The 20135-nt window shown below is 30.7% G+C and overlaps 2 protein-coding genes across 2 annotated transcripts; both read right to left on the bottom strand.

The window, feature by feature from the left end:
• Positions 1-1372: 1372 nt before the first annotated feature.
• Positions 1373-11255, bottom strand: LOC132948433 (uncharacterized). The gene is made up of 10 exons (XM_061018882.1): positions 10442-11255; positions 9378-9737; positions 8499-8723; positions 8134-8385; positions 7222-7389; positions 5322-5960; positions 2700-3059; positions 2065-2289; positions 1719-1970; positions 1373-1589 (listed from the first exon to the last, which is right to left on the bottom strand). Exons 1-10 carry the CDS (start codon positions 10971-10973, stop codon positions 1423-1425), a joined length of 3180 nt encoding a protein of 1059 aa, XP_060874865.1. The 5' UTR covers positions 10974-11255; the 3' UTR covers positions 1373-1422.
• A 6270-nt stretch (positions 11256-17525) lies between these two features.
• On the bottom strand, positions 17526-19296 carry LOC132949097 (ADP,ATP carrier protein 2-like). The gene is made up of 4 exons (XM_061019880.1): positions 19001-19296; positions 18585-18846; positions 18252-18486; positions 17526-17956 (listed from the first exon to the last, which is right to left on the bottom strand). Exons 1-4 carry the CDS (start codon positions 19191-19193, stop codon positions 17714-17716), a joined length of 933 nt encoding a protein of 310 aa, XP_060875863.1. The 5' UTR covers positions 19194-19296; the 3' UTR covers positions 17526-17713.
• Between the last annotated feature and the right edge of the window lie 839 nt (positions 19297-20135).

Genomic DNA, 20135 nt, shown 5'->3' with positions numbered 1-20135 from the left:
CCCTCTGCATTTAACACGGACTAAGATACAAATTGTGTTGCCAAATAAAACTACCGGTAGCGCTGAAAACTTCAAGAACAGTATTCTTATCAGCTAAGTGACACCTTTTCGTGGCCGTCCCCCGACCTCCGCCGACCATCTTTACCAGTCCATTACATCTTAGTCCGTGGGAAACACTAAACCACGGTACGTCTAACCTCTACGTACACCTACCGGTCACCACAGCATTGCTGCACAGTACGCACGCTAACGACACTTTCAAAGAATTTATAAAATTCAAAATATTTAATTAATATTTATTACTATACTCTATTCCCCGTAAGCTTAGCCACTTTTTTTTTGTTTTTTGCGCACGTAGAGTATGGTGAAAACGTTGTGATAATACAATTCACTGTAATTATATATTATATGCAATGACCTTTTTAAAATATTTTTATTAATTTTAAACTTTAATCTATTACATAGGTAACAATTAAAAAAATAAACCTATATTCACACTATTTTACAGAAGGCGAGGTATAATTGACTCAACAATTATCAACAATAATATAAAATTATTATCACGTTTAATTTAAAAATTAGACTAACTTGATGATGAGAAAATTATCTGTGTTTGTATATGGGTTTCAATCAAGGCCGTATTCAGACATTTTTGTTTTGGACATTTATAACTTAGTAATAGCTGATATATATTGATTGGTGGCACTAACATATACGTTATCGCTTAGATATGGTTTTATTAGGTACATGTTCAGTCTGTTTGGATTTTACGTGATAGACGGATCTATTTGTATAACAGTGTAATATGTTTTGTGCGCGTAGTGTTTATATTGAGTTGTGTTTAATTAATGTAATATTTTTGTTATGTGTCGTGTATTGATCAGCTTTTACTAAGTCAATTTGTATATCCTAGGATGTACACAACGTGTTTAGTAAAAGCCCGAATAAAATTAAGAATTTCAGCATTTACTGAGTACAAACAGTAAAACCTAGCATTAACAAGTAAAACTTAGGTTTACCTAGTGATCGGGCATTTACGGTAACATATATACAAGTAAATGCACCTTACACAAATGTAATATAACGAATAAAGAAACCTGGGAGACCGATAAATGTTCAATTGCCGATTTTTTTTTATAACCTATATTATCATCCTTGAGAAATAAATCGTAAATACACCATAGATTCACCATAAAGTATAAAAATTACAGTTTGCATACTTAGTGTCTTAGTTCAATTTATTGAATTCAAAATGAACAATATGGTACAATAATTAGGTACCTACAGTATAAGAGTAGTAGGTATCTCGTATCTAATACTTTAAGCAACAATAAAGAGTAAAATATAATGATAAAATAATATTACAAAAATATAATAATATGATAAAAAAATATAGTGTTTTATTTTATTTTTACTAAAAAATCATGCAATTTGTTTAAACAATAAACTTATTGGTTCATTTGGTGTCAGTAGAATAGATCTTGGATTTAATTTAATGGGAATTTTTGTGTATTTACATGGAAATATTTTGAATTTTGATATTATTTCTGCTAGTCCGGTTTTGGCCTCCATCAGTGCGAATCGCAGACCTATAGCGCCGAACAAACAAGGTATATTAATTATTATATTATTTGTCTAGTTTTGATATTCTAGTGAATACGTACTACGTAGTTTACTAGTATACAATATAGTGCAATACTTAAGTGAACAATATTTACCTATACAAATCCTAGGTCCGTCGCCAAATGGGAGGAACGTTCCATTTGGTCTCGAAGCTTTATTGTCCTCTGTGAACCGCAGCGGATCAAACAATTCGGGATTTGGATAATACGCGGGATCGTGATGTAGCGAATATGTTGGTATAAGCACTTTCATACCGGTGTCCAAAGTTATGTCACTGTCTGGTATTTTAAACTTTTTGGTGCACACTCGCAGTAGACCAGGCCCAGGTGGATGCATTCTCAACGTTTCTAAATTAGACAATAGTATTTGTAGTTATAAGTTATAGTATTTCGAAAAAATTTAACATCTTTGAATTTTTGTACACTAAACTTGCGCTCTAACCATTCAACACCATATCCAAATACTTCATATCTTTTAGCACATCGTAAGTAAGAATCCCTTCGTTTTCGTTTAGTGTATGTTGGATTTGTTTGCGTAATTCGACTTGAATGTCTTGATTCAAAGCTAACTCGTACAGGCAATAGCTCATTGCAGATGCAGTGGTTTCAAAGCCAGCCGCGAAAAATATAAATGCGTTTGAAGCTAAGACATCGTCCGTAAATAATTCTGAAAATTGTTTGAATTTATTAATATGTATCGATTAAAATATAAGGAGAGTTAATATATATATATATCTCAAGTCTCAATTGATCAACTATTATAGCAGCGTTCCATCCGATGTTTCCCGGGCAAACAATTGTTTTAAAAAAAAATGTATTTGTGTTATTCTTACGCCGGATTGAATGCTTTTCGGCATATCCCCCGCTTTTTTGTATGTATAAAGTGTGAAATATAAAACCAGGTTTGAGTGTCTGGCAGTAATAATAACATTATTAACTATATATTATAAGGAATTATAAGGATATATTACACTTACTAGTTTAATACCTATATAGTCAACCGCAATGTAATAACTTAACATACAAAACATAACTAATATGATTTTAAAATAATAAAATGGCTTTCTTATAAATTACCAACTCGACTGTTGTTTGTTTTTTCATCGTTCCTCAATTTTATCAAAATCGAAACGAAATCGTTACGATCTTCCTTCTCATTTTTACGCAGCTCCAGTGTGTCTTGAAATAAATTTAAATAAAATTCATAGACGAGATCAGGCATACTACGTAATCTAAACAAGTCCACTAGCCATCCGAGATCAATTAACCTCATGAAGTTTAACACAGACGATTTCAGTGTGGGTGTAAAGACCGCCTGTCCAGCTCGTTGAAATTCTGTATTTGAGTCAAACAATGTATTGCAATTTATCCCAAAAGCACACCTTCCAATTGTGTCTATCGTAAATTTTGATGATATATCAGTGACATTAACAATACCTGTGTACAAAAAATATAATAGTGCTATAGTTATTATTAATTCTAAATACATGGTGTAATGGTGTATTTGTCATTGGTGTGTATGATATATTATTGTCTTTTTTGAAACAAATATATTAGTATATCCTGTATTATATATCACCATTATTTATCCATAATAAAATGTTGTTTACTACGCAGTCTATATACTTAAGTTTTCCTTTTTTCTTTATTTATATTTAATATGACTTAAATATTATTCAATTACTGTGGAAATTTAAATGTATTTTTATATAAATACAACTTAAATTGATATCCTTATATTAAGTAAAAAATCGTATTTGGTATTAAATAATAAATATGACATAAATAAATAACACGATTAATTTTATGTGGTAAACATTTTAATTCACAAAGTAAAATAATTGTTATCATTATAATTATTTATCAAAGTATATAGTGTTTTGTAAACTAAATATAGTTTTCATGTTCGGATAACAGAACGTTCGGATACGCTAATAATTATAGTTCGGATGATAGAGGGTTCGTATAACGGAGGTTATAAGGTTATAATATGTCTGTACATAGTTTTGTGTTAAATTTAAAAAATATTATTCGTGGGTACTTACTTGAAACTTCTAAAGTATATTATTATATACAAATATGATAATAAATAAATAATATAATAATTCAACTTAACCGACTATACTGTATTAATAATAACGATATAAATATAATATAAAATATCCTAGGCTGTCAAACCGTCTCCGCTTAGAATCGTTTTTTATATAAAATGATATAATATTATTGAATTCAAATTTAACACCTTTCATTACAGTCACCCACTATTGTAACCAACTGTACAGTAGAGCGACTTCCCTTTACCCACTTTTTTTTAAAGATGTTAAAAAAAATTAAAATTTCACAAATATATCAGCTATTATGTTTCTTCTAAACTAAACTACCTATACTATAAAATATGTCTGATCAGTAGACGGTAATTGATATTTGATAAAGTCATTTGACTATTTGAGTTTAAAGTTTGAACTAAACTAACCTACAATCTATACCTAAAATTTACTGTATGCACTCGACAAGAGAGATTTTAAACAGCTTTCACTTATTATTCAACGTGCAGGTGTACCTATGACATATTATGTTATCCGTTCAATGTTTAACCAGCAGTTTGATCGTAAAATATTCAATATTTATTTTATTTTCATAAAAAGTTTTATCAATATTGTAGTAACTTAAGACTTTACTTGTTTTAAAGTAATGAAGTAAGTAGGTAAACACTAATCATATATGTGATAAACTGATAAATTGCTAACATCCAAGGCTCCAAATTATATATTAAATGTAATCATACCCATATTATGTCATATTGTTTCGTCAGTATCTAATGATGGAGCCGAAACTCATATTATGATATATATTTTATCAATAATAAAATTATGTGACAGTAGGAAGTACCTTCTTGGTTACTTAAATGGTTTATACTATACCAATATTTGTATCAACTATCAGAGGATATTTTAACTATAGGTACTGTATTGTAGTTCTATTTCCTCAGTATATAGGAATATAGGATACATCGATACAAAGTTATATAACGCCAATACGAAATTATCACGTATTAGCTATATAATAGTCGTATATTCATATAGAATTGCTCTAAGTTTCTGTCACTTATAGTATAGATTAAAAATACATAATATTATGATATTTGTTTAAAATACTATGCTTACCTATAGTATAGATGAGTATTAGTAGACAATTTTATATTATTACTCAGCTTTATGTATTTGTCTTTTAACTGACAACAATTATCATAATTTAGATAATATGTTATACAATAATAAGTATAGCCAGTATAGGTAATAGGTATGATAAATTAATCTACGTAAAATTGTAAACAATCGGATAAAAATTTGTTTTATTATAATTGTTTTTAGTGTTTTTTACTATAGACTTTGATACATTTATTTTAACCGTGTATTCACAATTTTAGAATTACAGGGAGTAATTTTCATTTGGTGTGTGTAAAAGGCACGTGCGTGGAGTGCCTATGTGTCTGTATCTACTATCTTTATATTAATAATAACCTATACTCATTTTAAATAATATTTTAAATGGCTATTGGCGACTTTCAGACTTTCTATAGCTATTGTCAGTATAAGTTTAATACCTACTTATAGGCACTATCAACTATCAAAATTGGCTAAAAAAATGACATTGACGGTATAATCTTATACTGCAGGTTTATATTATGAAATTGAATACCTTGGCCACCGGACGTCAGGAGCATCAGTTTGTCTGTGAGTTGGCCGGTGCACACGTGTAAACTGGCGAACATGGCTTTGAGCTTGGCCACGGTGAACGTGGGACTCAACTTGGCTCGGACAGCTTTCCACTTATCGCCCCTTAGATTCACTAGGCTGTTGAACAGCCCATCGTGTTCGAACGACGTCCGGCTCATCACCCGATCGTGGAACGACCCGAACTCCGTGGCCAGCACCGCGTGTACCAGTACTGGGTCGCGTACCACCAGCATTGGATGCCGGAGCTGGTACACCCCGAAGTACCGGTGGCCGGCGAACCGCCGGTAGAGCGTGTCCACGGTGATAGTGCCCGACTCGCGACCCATCGTAGGCCCGGCGAAGTGGCCCAGCAACGGTGCCGGTTTGGTGTGCGGCACGCCCAGCGCCGTCCAGTGCCCGTAGTAGCGCGTGCAGTACACGTACGTCAGTAGTGCTGACGCAATAGCGGCGATCGGCACGATCTCCAGCCAACAACTGAAGCAGATCATCGCAAACGATTCACATACGGTTAGTGCATGCACTTGCGCAGGTACAAATCGGACCAGCGTGACGATTGCTATAGGTGATAATGTGATACTGATTTTCGCACTTAATAAGTGCGTTCACTGCCACCGATGACGGCGTCGGCACTACTACAGTTACTTTCGTTACTACTCATAGTTACTACTGCACGCTGCACGTGCTGACGTAAACGACGAAGCAGTTAATATTATTATTTTAATATACCGTCATTACTTTTTAATCTATAGTGGGGTACCCCACCATCTCTGGGAAACATCCATAATCATAATGATAAAATAATATTGTTTTGCGGTGCAGTAATCGTTGTTTTGGCCTCGTATACATATAATATAATTATAGAAACAGTAGGTAACCAGTGGCGTATTTAGGAATTTTTCATGGAGGGGGTCAAACTAATTTTCCAAACACATTTAAGTGGGAGGCTCCGCTACAGAATATATTTATATATATATTAGATGTTTAGATAAGTATTTATGGGGCCAATGGGGGGGGGGGGGGATGGTCCTACACAAGTACCTGCAGAATAGGCACCTACCTATTATATTTAATAACGGGATGGTAGAGTAGTCCGCCTTGGACGCGATGCTTAAATATTAATTGTTAGTATATTATTGCGAGTACCCATATTTGGACAACCAATTTTATTCTGAAATAATCAATGCACATTAAAACGCTGGTTTACACGCATCTAAAATAGCAGGATTGAAAATACCTATCTACGTAGTTAATTTAAAACTAAAGTTAATACCAATATTTTTTTATTCTGTGATCTATGCCTATTATCTTCCATGATCAATATAGTTATCACGGTAATATTAATTTACTATATGCTCTATCCAGCGAGTGAACACGCCACGGTTTGACGAAATTCGGTTCTTCCGCAGCGTATCTCCACGCAATACCTTGTAATAGCACCATAGGGGATTCAGTCTCGATGCCAGCGTGTCACGTGGGGAATACTTAGAATTGGAGTGTTCTTTCGCTGGACTAGTAAATGTTACATTAATTTTTTCCCCATAAATATTAATTGTAACCTGTTTATATTTATTTTTAATCCAGGAGTTGAGAGTTAGTTCGATTTAAATAATGAATGTGCATTAGTCTAATACGCTTTAAAAGGTGTTTATACGCCTCTAAATCCCGAATTAATGCGCATTGGTGTAATATATTTTATGCATTGTATGTTTTGCATACTTTGAGTGATCGTCTTGAGAACTGAAGTGATGACAGTCCTATGGGAAAAAATAACACAGTGCAGGTGCCGTGATAACACAATAATTTATTAATACTTTTGAATTTTGAGTTAACTCTTATTCTTGAATACTATAGGATGTTATATTATTGTTCAATACTTTTGAATGATAAATGAATCGATTCGTTTGGTGTGAGTAAAATTGATCTTGGCTTAATTTTAATCGGAGTTTGTGTTTCTTTACATGGCGATACTTCAAATTTCGACAATATTTCCGCTAGTCCTGTTTTTGCTTCCATCATCGCGAATCGCAAACCTACGTTTATAAACATATACATTATATTTAAAATATTAAAATGTATTGACACCAAAATACATTCTCATGGCTATAAAAATAATTGAAATGTAGTATGAAATGTAGTATTATTATTTAGTATCAAGCCCGGTATCGGCGGTATCACTGACCCACAAATAAATATATTTCAGAGATAACAAAAAATGTTGATGTTATAAATATTAATGATATACCTACTTCAATACTTATATTTGTAAAACAAAACACTACTTAAGTCACAAAAACGTAAACGTTTTCCACTGTTATAAGTTATAACGTTATCGCGATGACCAGGCATAGACAGTGGCACAGTGCTAACAGTCAAATTTTACGTATGAGTATAATAAGACTTTAACTATCGACTAATCAACCTTTCGTACAAAAACAACGTAAATAAAATTCGTTTGGCTAATGAGAAATAACTTTATTATGTTTTTATCATCAAAAACAGTTTTATAGTTATATTATTTATAATAGCTACCTAGTAATGAAGTTTAAATTCGTAATCGACGGTATTTGCATAAATCCTATTTCCTTATCATGATCTTCCTGCTTAAAATAGAAAATACTATGATGGCATAATAATAATAATAATAACATAATATTATCCATTATCCATGTATTATAGAAAACGTATTACTCGACGGGGGCCCATTATTGTTTGATATTCGTTGTGGGCTCGCCTGGCCCCCCTTAAATCGGGCTTGATAGGTAAAGGTTACATACCGATACATATCCTAGGTCCATCGCCAAACGGGAGGAACGTGCCGTGTGGTCTTGAACTTATATTTTCTTCGGTAAATCGTTCAGGATCAAATATTTCTGGGTCTGAATAATACTTAGAATCATGATGTAATGAATATGTGGGTATTATTAATTTATCTCCAACATTTAGTGTAATGTTACTGTCCGTAATTGTGTACTTCTGAGTGCACACTCGATTTAAAACAGGAACTGGTGGGTGCAGTCTAAATGTCTCTAAAAGTTTGTTGATAAAAAAAAGTTGATCATAAATTTATAAATATATTTTATCTATTTTTATTCAATTTACTGCGTATAGATTTATAACATAACATATTATAGGCACTAACCATTTATTACCATATCCATATATTTCATGTCTTTTAACGTATCGTATGCGAGCTTTCCATCGTTTGCGTCTAATGTTTTCTTGATCTTTTCTCGCAATTTTACTTGAATTTCTGGATTCATGGCTAACTCATACAAGCAATAACTTATTGTTGATGCTGTAGTTTCGAAACCAGCAACAAAGAATACGAATGAATTTGCAGCTAATATGTCATCAGTAAATAGTTCTGAAAAGTAATACAAAATTAAATCATAATATGCATGGCATAATATATTTTCTCAAAATAGATTTTATTAGAATTAATACAATGCCCTTTGTAGTATTTTTTGTAGTAGATGTCCAAATGTATTTGAAACTAGTCAAATTAATTTCTTAATTTTAATGATCATATTATATCATAAAGATAGCTAATGCTAATATAGTTATAATTTTTACCCAACTTATTAACTTATAGCTAATAGTAATGATTTATATTAGTGTATTCTTTTTATTCAAGCTATAAAAAGATCCTATGTATTAGAAATATATAAATTATTATTGATTGTTGACCATTTATATGCTTATTAAAATAATTAACAAACATTAATAACTATGTATTTAGGTAGGTACCTACATTAAAATTACTGAATTTAAGTACAATATAATATATTTATGTTCAATATGTTCAATGTTTATCTACTTATTTACTCTATAGTTATTGAATTAGTGATCCATGGCTAATAGTCGAATCTTTATGTAATTTAATAAATTATTGAAATTCAATAAATATAGACCTTTAATAAGTAATAGCTTTTACCAATTAAAAATAAACAATACTTAATAAAGATTTATAAGTTATAACTATTAATTAATATAAAATATTAAAATCTAAATGTCTTACTTTGTCCGGGTTCCTTCTGTTTTTCTTCCTCTTTTAACTTTACTAAAAGTGCTATAAAATCGTTACGTGTATTTTCTCCAGATTTGTGTTGTTCCATTGTAGTCTCGAGTAGATTATCAAAAAAGTCATATATGTTTCCAGACATACCACGTATCCTAAATACATCTAAAAGTCGACCAAAACCAACTAATCTGGTGATATTTAGTAAAGTCGATCGAAGACTTGGCATAAAAATGGCTCGTCCTGTACGACGAAACTCTGAATCTGGATTTGACAGTGCATCGCAGTCTAGTCCAAAAGCACAACTGCCAATAGTATCAGTTGTAAATTGAGCCGACGCTTCACTGACATCAACGATTCCTGTAAAACATTTATATTCTTGTCTTTATTTATTATTTATTGCACATAATAGGTACATAATAGGTACCTAGGAAGGTAATTTATGCACCAATCTTTTGGTCACATAACAATAAATATATTTTAATATTAAAATATTTGAATATTTTGTAATATATAAAATATATTAGCGTCTATAGGAAACGGGTGCTTCGTGTTTGCTGCTTACACATAGACATAGTCCTATTGCGTATAGGCATTAGGCATAATATTTACGACAAAATATTATGGGGAACTGATGCCCAATCTTGAACCAAATATGTGTATGATGTAGCAGTCGTGTACAACATCGAAATTCCAAAAATTATCAGTAATATAAAATGAAATTATTAGATTATTGGCATACATACCTATTGGTTATTACCTATATATCTCACGGCCTACACTCGTTTTTCGGTCATCGCACGCCTACGGAATTTGTTTTTTTTTATTGTTCTTGTACCTATACTGTATAGAATAGAATATTATGCGAACTAACGATGAACGAATTTTATGAACAAATTACACATTTGACGGGAGTATAGCCAATGATAAATATCGCAGATATACCCTACCTGCAGGCTGCAGTGTATATAAATGTGTATATAAATTATAAACATATTATATCTTCAATTACATAAAAGTTATAAAATAGCTACATTTAGGTACCTAGTCTATAATATAATTACCACTGTTTTTCGTTATCTGCCCATTCAAGTTGTCGATCAGACGCGCCGTGCACACATTTATGTCACCCAACATGGACTTGAGCTTTGCGGCCGAGAAAGTGGGACTCAACTTGGCCCTAATTGCTTTCCACTGTTCACCCCGCAGGTTCACCAAGTGATCGAACAGCTTGTCGTGCACGAACGACACCTTGCCCGCGTTCCGGTCGACGAACGATCGGAAGTCCTTTACCATGATAGTGTGTACCAGCTGGGGGTCACAGACCACCAGCAACGGTTGGCGTCCCTCATAGATGCCGAAATACCGTTGCCCGTCGAATCGGTGATACAGCGAATGGATGGCGTCGACGAGCGGTACACGGCCCATCACCACGTCACGCAGGCTGCCGAACGGCGGCGACGGCGCGGCGTGCGGTACGCCGAGCCCGATCCACTTTCCGTAGTGGTACGTCAAGTACATGTAACCCAGGAACGTCACGAGTAGAACTGTGGCGGCGAAGAGTTGGACGAACGGAATCGACCACACGCCCGACATGGCGAATCCAACTGCACAGCTAGCTGCAGACGGAAATGCTAAGACGGTAACGCTATGGCTGCCGTTCAGGTCCACCTGCACAGTGCAAGATCTATAAAGATTACCTTTACAGATCTCGCGTGTAACCTTTCATTTACCTAACTGTAACTACTGCAACGGTGCTGTGTGGATTGATCGGTGTGCCGTCGTCGAACAGTATCAATATTTTTATTATTGTTGAACACGTCTGTATAAGACAACTCGAGTGACGGCAATCGTGATCGTAGCAACTCAACGCGTAAACTGAAGGTAAAGTAAAATTGCTGCTTTATTTATTCAATATAATTTACGCATGCGTTTGCGTCTGTCGTATTATTATTATTATTATTATTATTATGATCATTATGATTGACAAGAGGAGAGGGTATTATAATAGCAATATTGTAGTGGTCGACTAATATTTTTTTTTTACTTTTATAGAACCAAAGTTCAGAAATAATTACCATGATTGCCCGTGCAAACGTTTTCTAATATAGTAAAATAGTTTTGAATATTTACGCAAATCATCATCATTACATAATAGTTAACGATGTATCATATATTATTATGTATATTGTATATTTATATATTACTCAGATTTATGAGTAACACGGCAATCTATTATAGGTATACACCCGATGTATTTGTCAACGTGACGTCATTTAGTCATTCTTACGCCGAACAAAATTGAAGGATGCAGAGGTATGGAGAGGATGGTAGAGTTATTATTATGGTAGTATAATTGGACAAAATTAGTAGGTAGGTACATGGTAGTAGGTACGTAATAACGGTACACGGAAAAAAACTAAAATTATAATATAAATATTTCAGATACTTCTTGAGCAGAAATCTGAGACGGATTCACACTCAAATGAGCAGATTTAAGTTTAATTTTAGCAATAACTTTGGTCACTTCTACTTGCGATGGTTCAGATATAGATGCTCATGTGGTGTTGTACCCATTATTGGTTCGGTTTAAAAATTGAAGTTCTCTAACCTAACTCTTTTTTGCGCTCCTTTGTGTGATATTTTTGAAACATTAACCATAGTCTGTACTACAGTTAGAGTTCACTACAATCTAGTTCTACGGGGAACCTTAATTTTTATTTTATTTATTTTTATTAAAATAAACGCCAAACGGAAACAATATAAACAAAGTAGTAAAATTAACATTCTTGTGATGAACAAAAGTAAGATATAATAAAATATATTAAGACAATACTATATACTATATTTGAAAAAAACGGATGGGTTGCACTCCGTGAGTGCCGGCAGAAGTGAAAACTTGAATATTAACGTCGTGCATTTTTGATATTTTGGAATGGTTAGGGAATAATTTTGCATGAATTGCTTTAATTATCAGTATAAAAGTACTATCATTTATGTGGTAAAATACAATATTAATTTATTGCGCTGTCGTACACAAACATGACAATTTATATAACATTAAAAATTTAACACTTCAGAACTATTACAATTATTTTAAATTAAAAAGTTTATCCCTCAGACAAATCAAATTACATCCATAATTCGGAATTTGTTTCAAAAATCAATGCATAATATAGGAGGTATTTAATATTATGTATAGTATAATATATTCAATTTTATAACATTATAAGGTATTTTTTGTAATAAAATAAACACAATTCATAGATACCTGAATATTGTTGGTGTCTGCAGTTTCAGTCTTTTTGACAAATAAATTTTTCAAATTATGCCGTCATTTTTTTCACGGTGCGGATAGTATATTACGTTATTTTTACCTAAACGTCCCTTACGCCAATTATTCATTTTAGCTAATAGTTGGTAATTGAACAAAACGACCACTAGACACTAACAATAACAAGTGACTACTAGATAAAACATCTAATATGGTAATAAATATCAACAAGTGCAACATATGAAAATAAAATAAAAATTATATAGTCAGTTATTTATTTATTTATTTCTACTTACATGAGAGCGAATAATGATGCCAAAAGCGAAAGAAAAATCATCATACTTCTAGATTTCAATTTTGAAAACTAATTTGAATTCAATAACTTCTTTTCTATGTTTGGTAGAAAATATCTTTTCGATATTTTGTAAAGTTTTTGTAGTACAGTTGAAAATTAATTTACTTAATTTATCAAAATGAACTTGTACTTTAAAGGTTCAACGAGTTAAAAAAATGAAATTTTTTTTCCTACAAAACATAGAAAAGAAGTTATTGAATTCAAATTAGTTTTCAAAATTGAAATCGGACTTCTAGAAGTATGTTTATTTTTCTTTCGCATATGCACGCATTCGTCCTGACGCGAGTTTAACATTTTTTACCCATCACAAAAAAGTGCACAACGCCGCTAAAGAAGTTTTCACTTCAAAATATAGTACCTACCTAAGGGCTAAGTTATGTTGATAGGTATAACTGCATACCTAAATTATTATACAATTTTCTTAGAAATATTGCCGTATGTCTTAATTCATATAGGTACAGTGGTTTTACTTATAGCACTTGCTCATAATCTATATTTACGGCATTGTTGTTAAAGAAAATGGTCATCATTATGCCGAATCTTATAATTTCATTTTATATTACTGATAATTTTTGGGATTTTGCTGTTGTACACAACTGCTACATCATACACATATTATTTGGTTCAAGAATTGGGCCTCAGTTATCCATAATATTTTGTCGTAAATATTGTACGAAGATTGAAATTGAGTAGGTAGGTACACAAAATTTTTTTTAAAAATTATTATTTAACCAGCAGCGACATAGGCTATTGGGTGGTTATTTTTAACTTTGGGGAGCCGGGGAATAATATTATATTTATGAAAATATAACTACCAATAATTACAAAATATAAAATTAATTTTACTTAAAATGGCATGAAGGAAACTTGCTGCATTCTTCCTTAGTAGGGCAGTATACATAATTATAGTATATAAAAACAAAAAAATTACATAAATTATAAATTTATTACATTTGTTCCGAGCTGTTCATCATTAAATTAATATAAGGAGTATATTTGTTTATTTCAATCGATAACCAGTCGAAAAATTATTGCTATGATTATTAATGCGCGTTTTCGCCTCTTCAGGGAAACCCAATTTAGACATGAAATAACCACTAGAAACAGTAGAAACGTAGCACCTTCATGCTAGTTTTCTTTTCTTTCTTTTTTAAATTATTATTCATGAACTCTCTAAGAGTTAAATATTTAATTTAAATCCGTTATAAGTACGTACGAACTTAATTTATTTAAAAAAATTTTGCATGTCAATGTACAGTTGATTCCTAATAAGTACACGGTTGTAACTACGCATATAATAAGCAAATCCAGTACCTATTAAAAATATTAAATCATCAATTATTAGAAATAGCTATATATATATTATATTATATTATTATAACTGAATTATTATTGTTATTGCTGACAAATTGGATTATGAAATCATCACTTAAAATAATATTATGAATATCGATAAGAGTCTATACAGGGTGATTCATTAAGCGTAAAACACTCACTATCTCAAAAAGTATTAATTTTTTTGAAAATATTTTTTTACATAGTTTCAAGTTGTTAAAAAACAACGTTTTAATTAAAAAAATATATTTTTTATCCTTATAATTTTTTAAGTTTTTACTTTTTTGAACGACAACATAGAGTTTTAATTTCATATTTCAAAGCAGAATATTTTTCTAAGTATTTTGATTCATAAAAATTAAATTTAGGGCGAGTAGTTTATGAGTTATAACTTATAAGTATTTAAAGTTTAGATGGGGGGAGTTGAGTGGTATGGGGTTACCCCGCAAAATGTTTGTCCACACTCCGCTTGTCTAAACTTTAAATACTTATAACTCATAAACTGCTCGTCCTAAATTCGATTCTTATGTATCAAAATACTTAAAAAAATATTCTGCTTTGGAAAATGAAATTAAAACTCTATGTTTTCATTCATAAAAGTAAAAAAATATAAGGATAAAAATACCGAATAAAATTATGTGTCATCAATAAAGCCAATTATTGGTTTTTATTATCATTTTAATAAAACTAATATTCTATAATATATTACTAATTTAGTGAATATTGGACTCATGTATGATATAGGTAACTAATGAAGTTAAACTGTAATCTTTTAAAAATAAATATGTATATATTAAAACGTCATATAATTAATAAAACTGTATGTAGTCATTAGTCACTATATATAATATTGCAGGCATAAATATATAATATAATATTTCCTACGTAATAGGATTTCTTATATATTATACTAGCCATGGAAGTTTTAAATGAATATATTATCATATTATATATATATTTAATGTAGTGATTTACAGAAAATAACAAATATTATATTTCCTCTATTTATGTTATTTGATCGGTTTGTTTTAATATGATAAATATTTTATAAGATAAGTATTTTGTAAATGCTATAAAGGTTAAAACTACAGCTATTATAATGCACAGAATTTGATTACTATTTGGGTCAAATAAATTTTAAGTAGGTACATATTAATTGCTTAAGAGGACGTCACACCCGCATGTGTCGTCTCCGTCTTACACACGTACTACATAGACAAAACGCGTTTACGCAGTCCGAGCAGAACTTGTTCAATTTTGATGTTAGAGAATAAAAACACCTCTTACAAAATTAAAAGATGACAATATTTTAGACAAAGCTTAAAAAAAAAAATTTGAAAAATTAAAGGTATTTTAAAAATGTTAAAATGTTTGCTATTTCTAATCGATATAATGTAGGTACTTACGTTATATTGGGTGTAATGGAAAAAACGCAACTACTCGCCCTTATAGAAATATTGTCACATTTCAATTTTAAAATAGGTATTTTTACTTATTTTTACTCGAGAACCAAAATTGAGTGATTTATACTGCGTAAACACATACGGATGTGACGTCCCCTTAATGGGTATCTCTTGATATTCATAACAATCTATTGTAAAATCGGAAAACTTGAAATGTTCATGTTCTAAGAAAAGTTGACCAAATGTTGACCATTATTAAATCAAATACAGGTATTATTATTATGTTTAAAACGTATAGTATATAATATTATAGTATCCGTATTCCTTAACATTTTGTAAGCCAACGTACAATTATTTAAGTTGCTGCAAAACATTTAAAATCTACCAACCTATATTATTATACTCAAGTAAAATCAATAATTTAATTTGAGTTTTGTAAAGACTAATATTATAAGCCTCGGGCCTTCATCGTAGTTCTGTGTGTGTTCTCATTGTAAACTGTAGACTGTAGACTGTAGACTGTAGAAACCACAAAATATGTGAAATATATTAATGTATAATATACAACTTTATAAGAATGATACATTAGATATATTTAATGGTATAATTAGTATATAGACTTTTGTATAAGTCGAGTTGTCGACCTCTATTTTATATAATCACATATATTATACATCAAATCACTACCGGTTGACTACATTCAAATACTGATAACTGATAAGCAAGCCCAAAAAATCATATCTAGGCAACCATCCTAAAATCCAAATTTTAGGAATTATTTGAGTCATCGTCTTCGATTCGATTATTGTCGCTCACTTTTGGGTACATTCCTAGCTACTATTAGGTTAGTAGGTTACTATTTCTCTGATAAAATTTTTTATTATTTTTTTCTCATTTAACAGTTTTTATTATTTTTTTCTCATTTAACAGTTTTTATTTTATTTTAATGTGCTACAAATTCATTTTTATAATTTTTAATTTTATTATGTTAAACAGTAAAAATTGTGATGATTTTATTTATTTAAATTACACGTTCAGTCCTGCAAATACGTAACGTTCAATGAAAGATCGCTTGGGTTATACATTTATAACTACAATAAATTGGATAAAATAGACATTTATTATATTGTATGATGTTATATTTAATACACTAATGCCTTTTCTTATAATAATTATCCAAGTAAGTTGTTATGATTGTTGTATGTACCTATAATTTATATTATTATTTTGCATACAAATATTGCAATATATAGTAGACTTTATCGGAAATATTTATATTTTTTTTTAATCATCTTTTCTTAAAACTAACATAGGTATTGCTAAAAAATCAACAGAAATAACTAACTAATAATCAATAAACGTTTCAGCTAATGTTTAAAAATTATTTAATTTATATTGTTTTAAAATTTGAATACTACGAGACACGAGTTCATTTATTCCTGGTTTCTACTATATCTATATATTTGTATTAGTTGGTACCTATATGTGGCCATGTAAACTATAATATAAGATGTAAGATTCAAATATTAACCTCTGCTACGTCTGGTACTGAAGTTCTATTTTGGCAACAATGTAACTGGGTCGCTAAATATAGAATGACATTGATAATGCTCTCCTGGCTTGTTACAATGTGTAAGTACGGCTGAGCATCCGCCAGACTATAGAATTTTTAAAAATAGAAAACTAAAAAAAACTATCATATCCTTCAAACAAAATTTTTTTGGGAGAAAATTGTATAGGTATTGCAGATGTCAAAATAATAACGAAATAAAAATTATAACTATTAGGTAACAATTTTCCATTTATTTACACGATAACAATAATGAAGTCTGATTTTTATGATACAAATATAATATCCTCTTAATTCTCCAATCTGCTATAGATGTATGTGCAAATTGGGTGGAATAGGCTGTTTAATTTTCTTACATACTAACCCATCAATTGGTTACTAAATTGGAATTTTTTTGTCTTAGAGGAGGGCTTTGATTTCATCATACAACACCAATACTAAGGCACCGCCAGTTCCTCTCAAAACGTTTGAAAAAGCTCCCTTGAAGAAAGCACCAGTTCCTTCTGTCTTTGCAATTACTGACCAACAGTGGAGAGTGCTCTTGTAAACGATTTCAGACTGAGCACGACCACTTTGCATCATCATACGCCTCCTGACTGTGTCGAAGGGATAGGACATAATTCCAGCAACAGTTGTTACAACCTATAAAAATGGATAGATGTAAATCAATAATTATAAATTGTTAAAATATATTTTTAACATATTAAATCTGTCGTATTTTGATTTAGAAAATTGATCAAACATAAACTTATATCAGGATGTTAAAAAGTATGCATTTTTAATTTGTTTATTTTCCTATATGAAATTATAGAAAGTTTATGTTTTTTGAACACTTTATATGGTCCACCGATGATTTAATTTATATGTAATTTATTAAAGAATAATTTGAATCGTATTAGCTACGCTAATATGATAATAAGTAAATTATTTAATTCACCTGAGCGATACCCCACGATACAAGGAATCCAGCAGATTTTGGGTCTGGCAACATTCCCTTAGCGGTGTCGAAGCAACCGAAGTATGATGCTCTGTAAATGATGATTCCTTGAACGGATACACCAAAACCTTTGTACAATCCAGTGATTCCGTCGGATTTGAAGACCTTGGACAAACAGTCTCCAAGACCGTTGAACTCCCGACCAGCTCCGGCTTTACCGACATCAGCGGCTAACCTATTTAAATATTTAAGATATAAATTGTAAAAGAATATTTTTAAAAACTTTTGGTAGTAATCACTAATCAAATTGTATTCTTATTTCTGAATATATACCTGGTCCTAGCGAAATCCAATGGGTATACAAAGCATAAGGAAGTGGCACCAGCTGCACCACCTGATGCTAAATTACCGGCAAAATATCTCCAGAATTGTGTGTTTTTGTCTACACCACCCAAAAAGACTTGCTTGTATTTGTCCTTGAATGCAAAGTTCAAAGCTTGAGTCGGGAAGTACCTAATCACGTTGGCCATGTTTCCTCTCCAATAAGCTGTAACTCCCTGTTCCTTGGGGATACGTACAAAACAGTCCACCATGCCTAACAATTGATAATTATTGTATTAGTGTTAACATAATTTAGAAGTATAGGCATATATTTTATACATTTTCCGTAAAAACATTAGCCACCAAAGTGAATTATAGAAGAACATTTAGTCAACTGAAATTATATTTTATTGTAAAACCCAAAATACCTTTATATCTATCTTCTGGTGCAATTTGCTTGGAAATATGTTGTACTTGTAACAACAATTTGACACGTTCAATGGGAGCGACAGCTGTCTTAGATACGGCAGCGGAAACACCACCGGCTAAGAAATCCTTTGCGAAAGACATCGGATCAGCTAAGGCAGGCATCATATGCGTTTCTTTCTTGTTCAGAGCCATTGTTTTTTGATGTTAGTGTTAAACTGTTAGGTAAATAAATTTAACGGAAACTGACTCACACGCAACGGAGAAGGTACTGACACGACTGACTCTGAGAGCGACGCAGCTGAGCTTATATCGTTGGGCTTTTGGCCACCCGGCGTAATGCCAAGTCGCTTTGGGTCGCTATTATTGCGTTAATTTTACATTGATATCATTATTGTGTAAAATCAAAAGTAAAAATTAAAAAAAAACCATTTAATGTGAAAAATTGTTTCTTAATAATAAGATTATTTTTTTGTGTAAGAATAATTATATGTATAATATTGCATTATTTTATAGTTTTATACTTCAAAAATAATTTATATGCACTATATTATATTTTAGTATTTTACATATTATAATTTAGTTACGATTTCGGATTATTTAATATGAAATTAATTAAATAAATAGGTAGGTATAGTATAATAATATATATACCTAATATATAATAATAATTATTATTATTATTATCATCATTATAATTATAATATACCTATATATAATATATTATATAGTTAAAAATTGTTTGGCAATTTTTAATTTCAACCCCAAAGTTGTTTTTATAATCGTTGTGATATTCTAAAATATAATTTAACAAGGCAATATTATAAGTATTTTGCAGTATTAATACAATGTTTCTTTACTTAATATTAACTCTATATAATATTGTAACAATATTATACTTATTTATAAACAATATAGTTCAAATATTACCCATTAATACAGAATAGTATAATGACTAAAACATAGGTACTGTATATTCAATCAAATGTTAACTAACTTTAATATGTATTGCATTTTTTTTTATCAATTAGGTACCTAAATTAAATAGTAAATTCATATATTTGTTTACATTAAGATCAATTAAAATTATTTAAAGAAAACATACAACATAATATAAAGTATACATATTTTCCTATA

The sequence above is a fragment of the Metopolophium dirhodum genome, chromosome 7 (assembly GCF_019925205.1).
Source record: "Metopolophium dirhodum isolate CAU chromosome 7, ASM1992520v1, whole genome shotgun sequence".
Classification (NCBI taxonomy): Eukaryota; Metazoa; Arthropoda; class Insecta; order Hemiptera; family Aphididae; genus Metopolophium; species Metopolophium dirhodum.
This window is presented reverse-complemented; position numbering and strand designations above follow the sequence as displayed.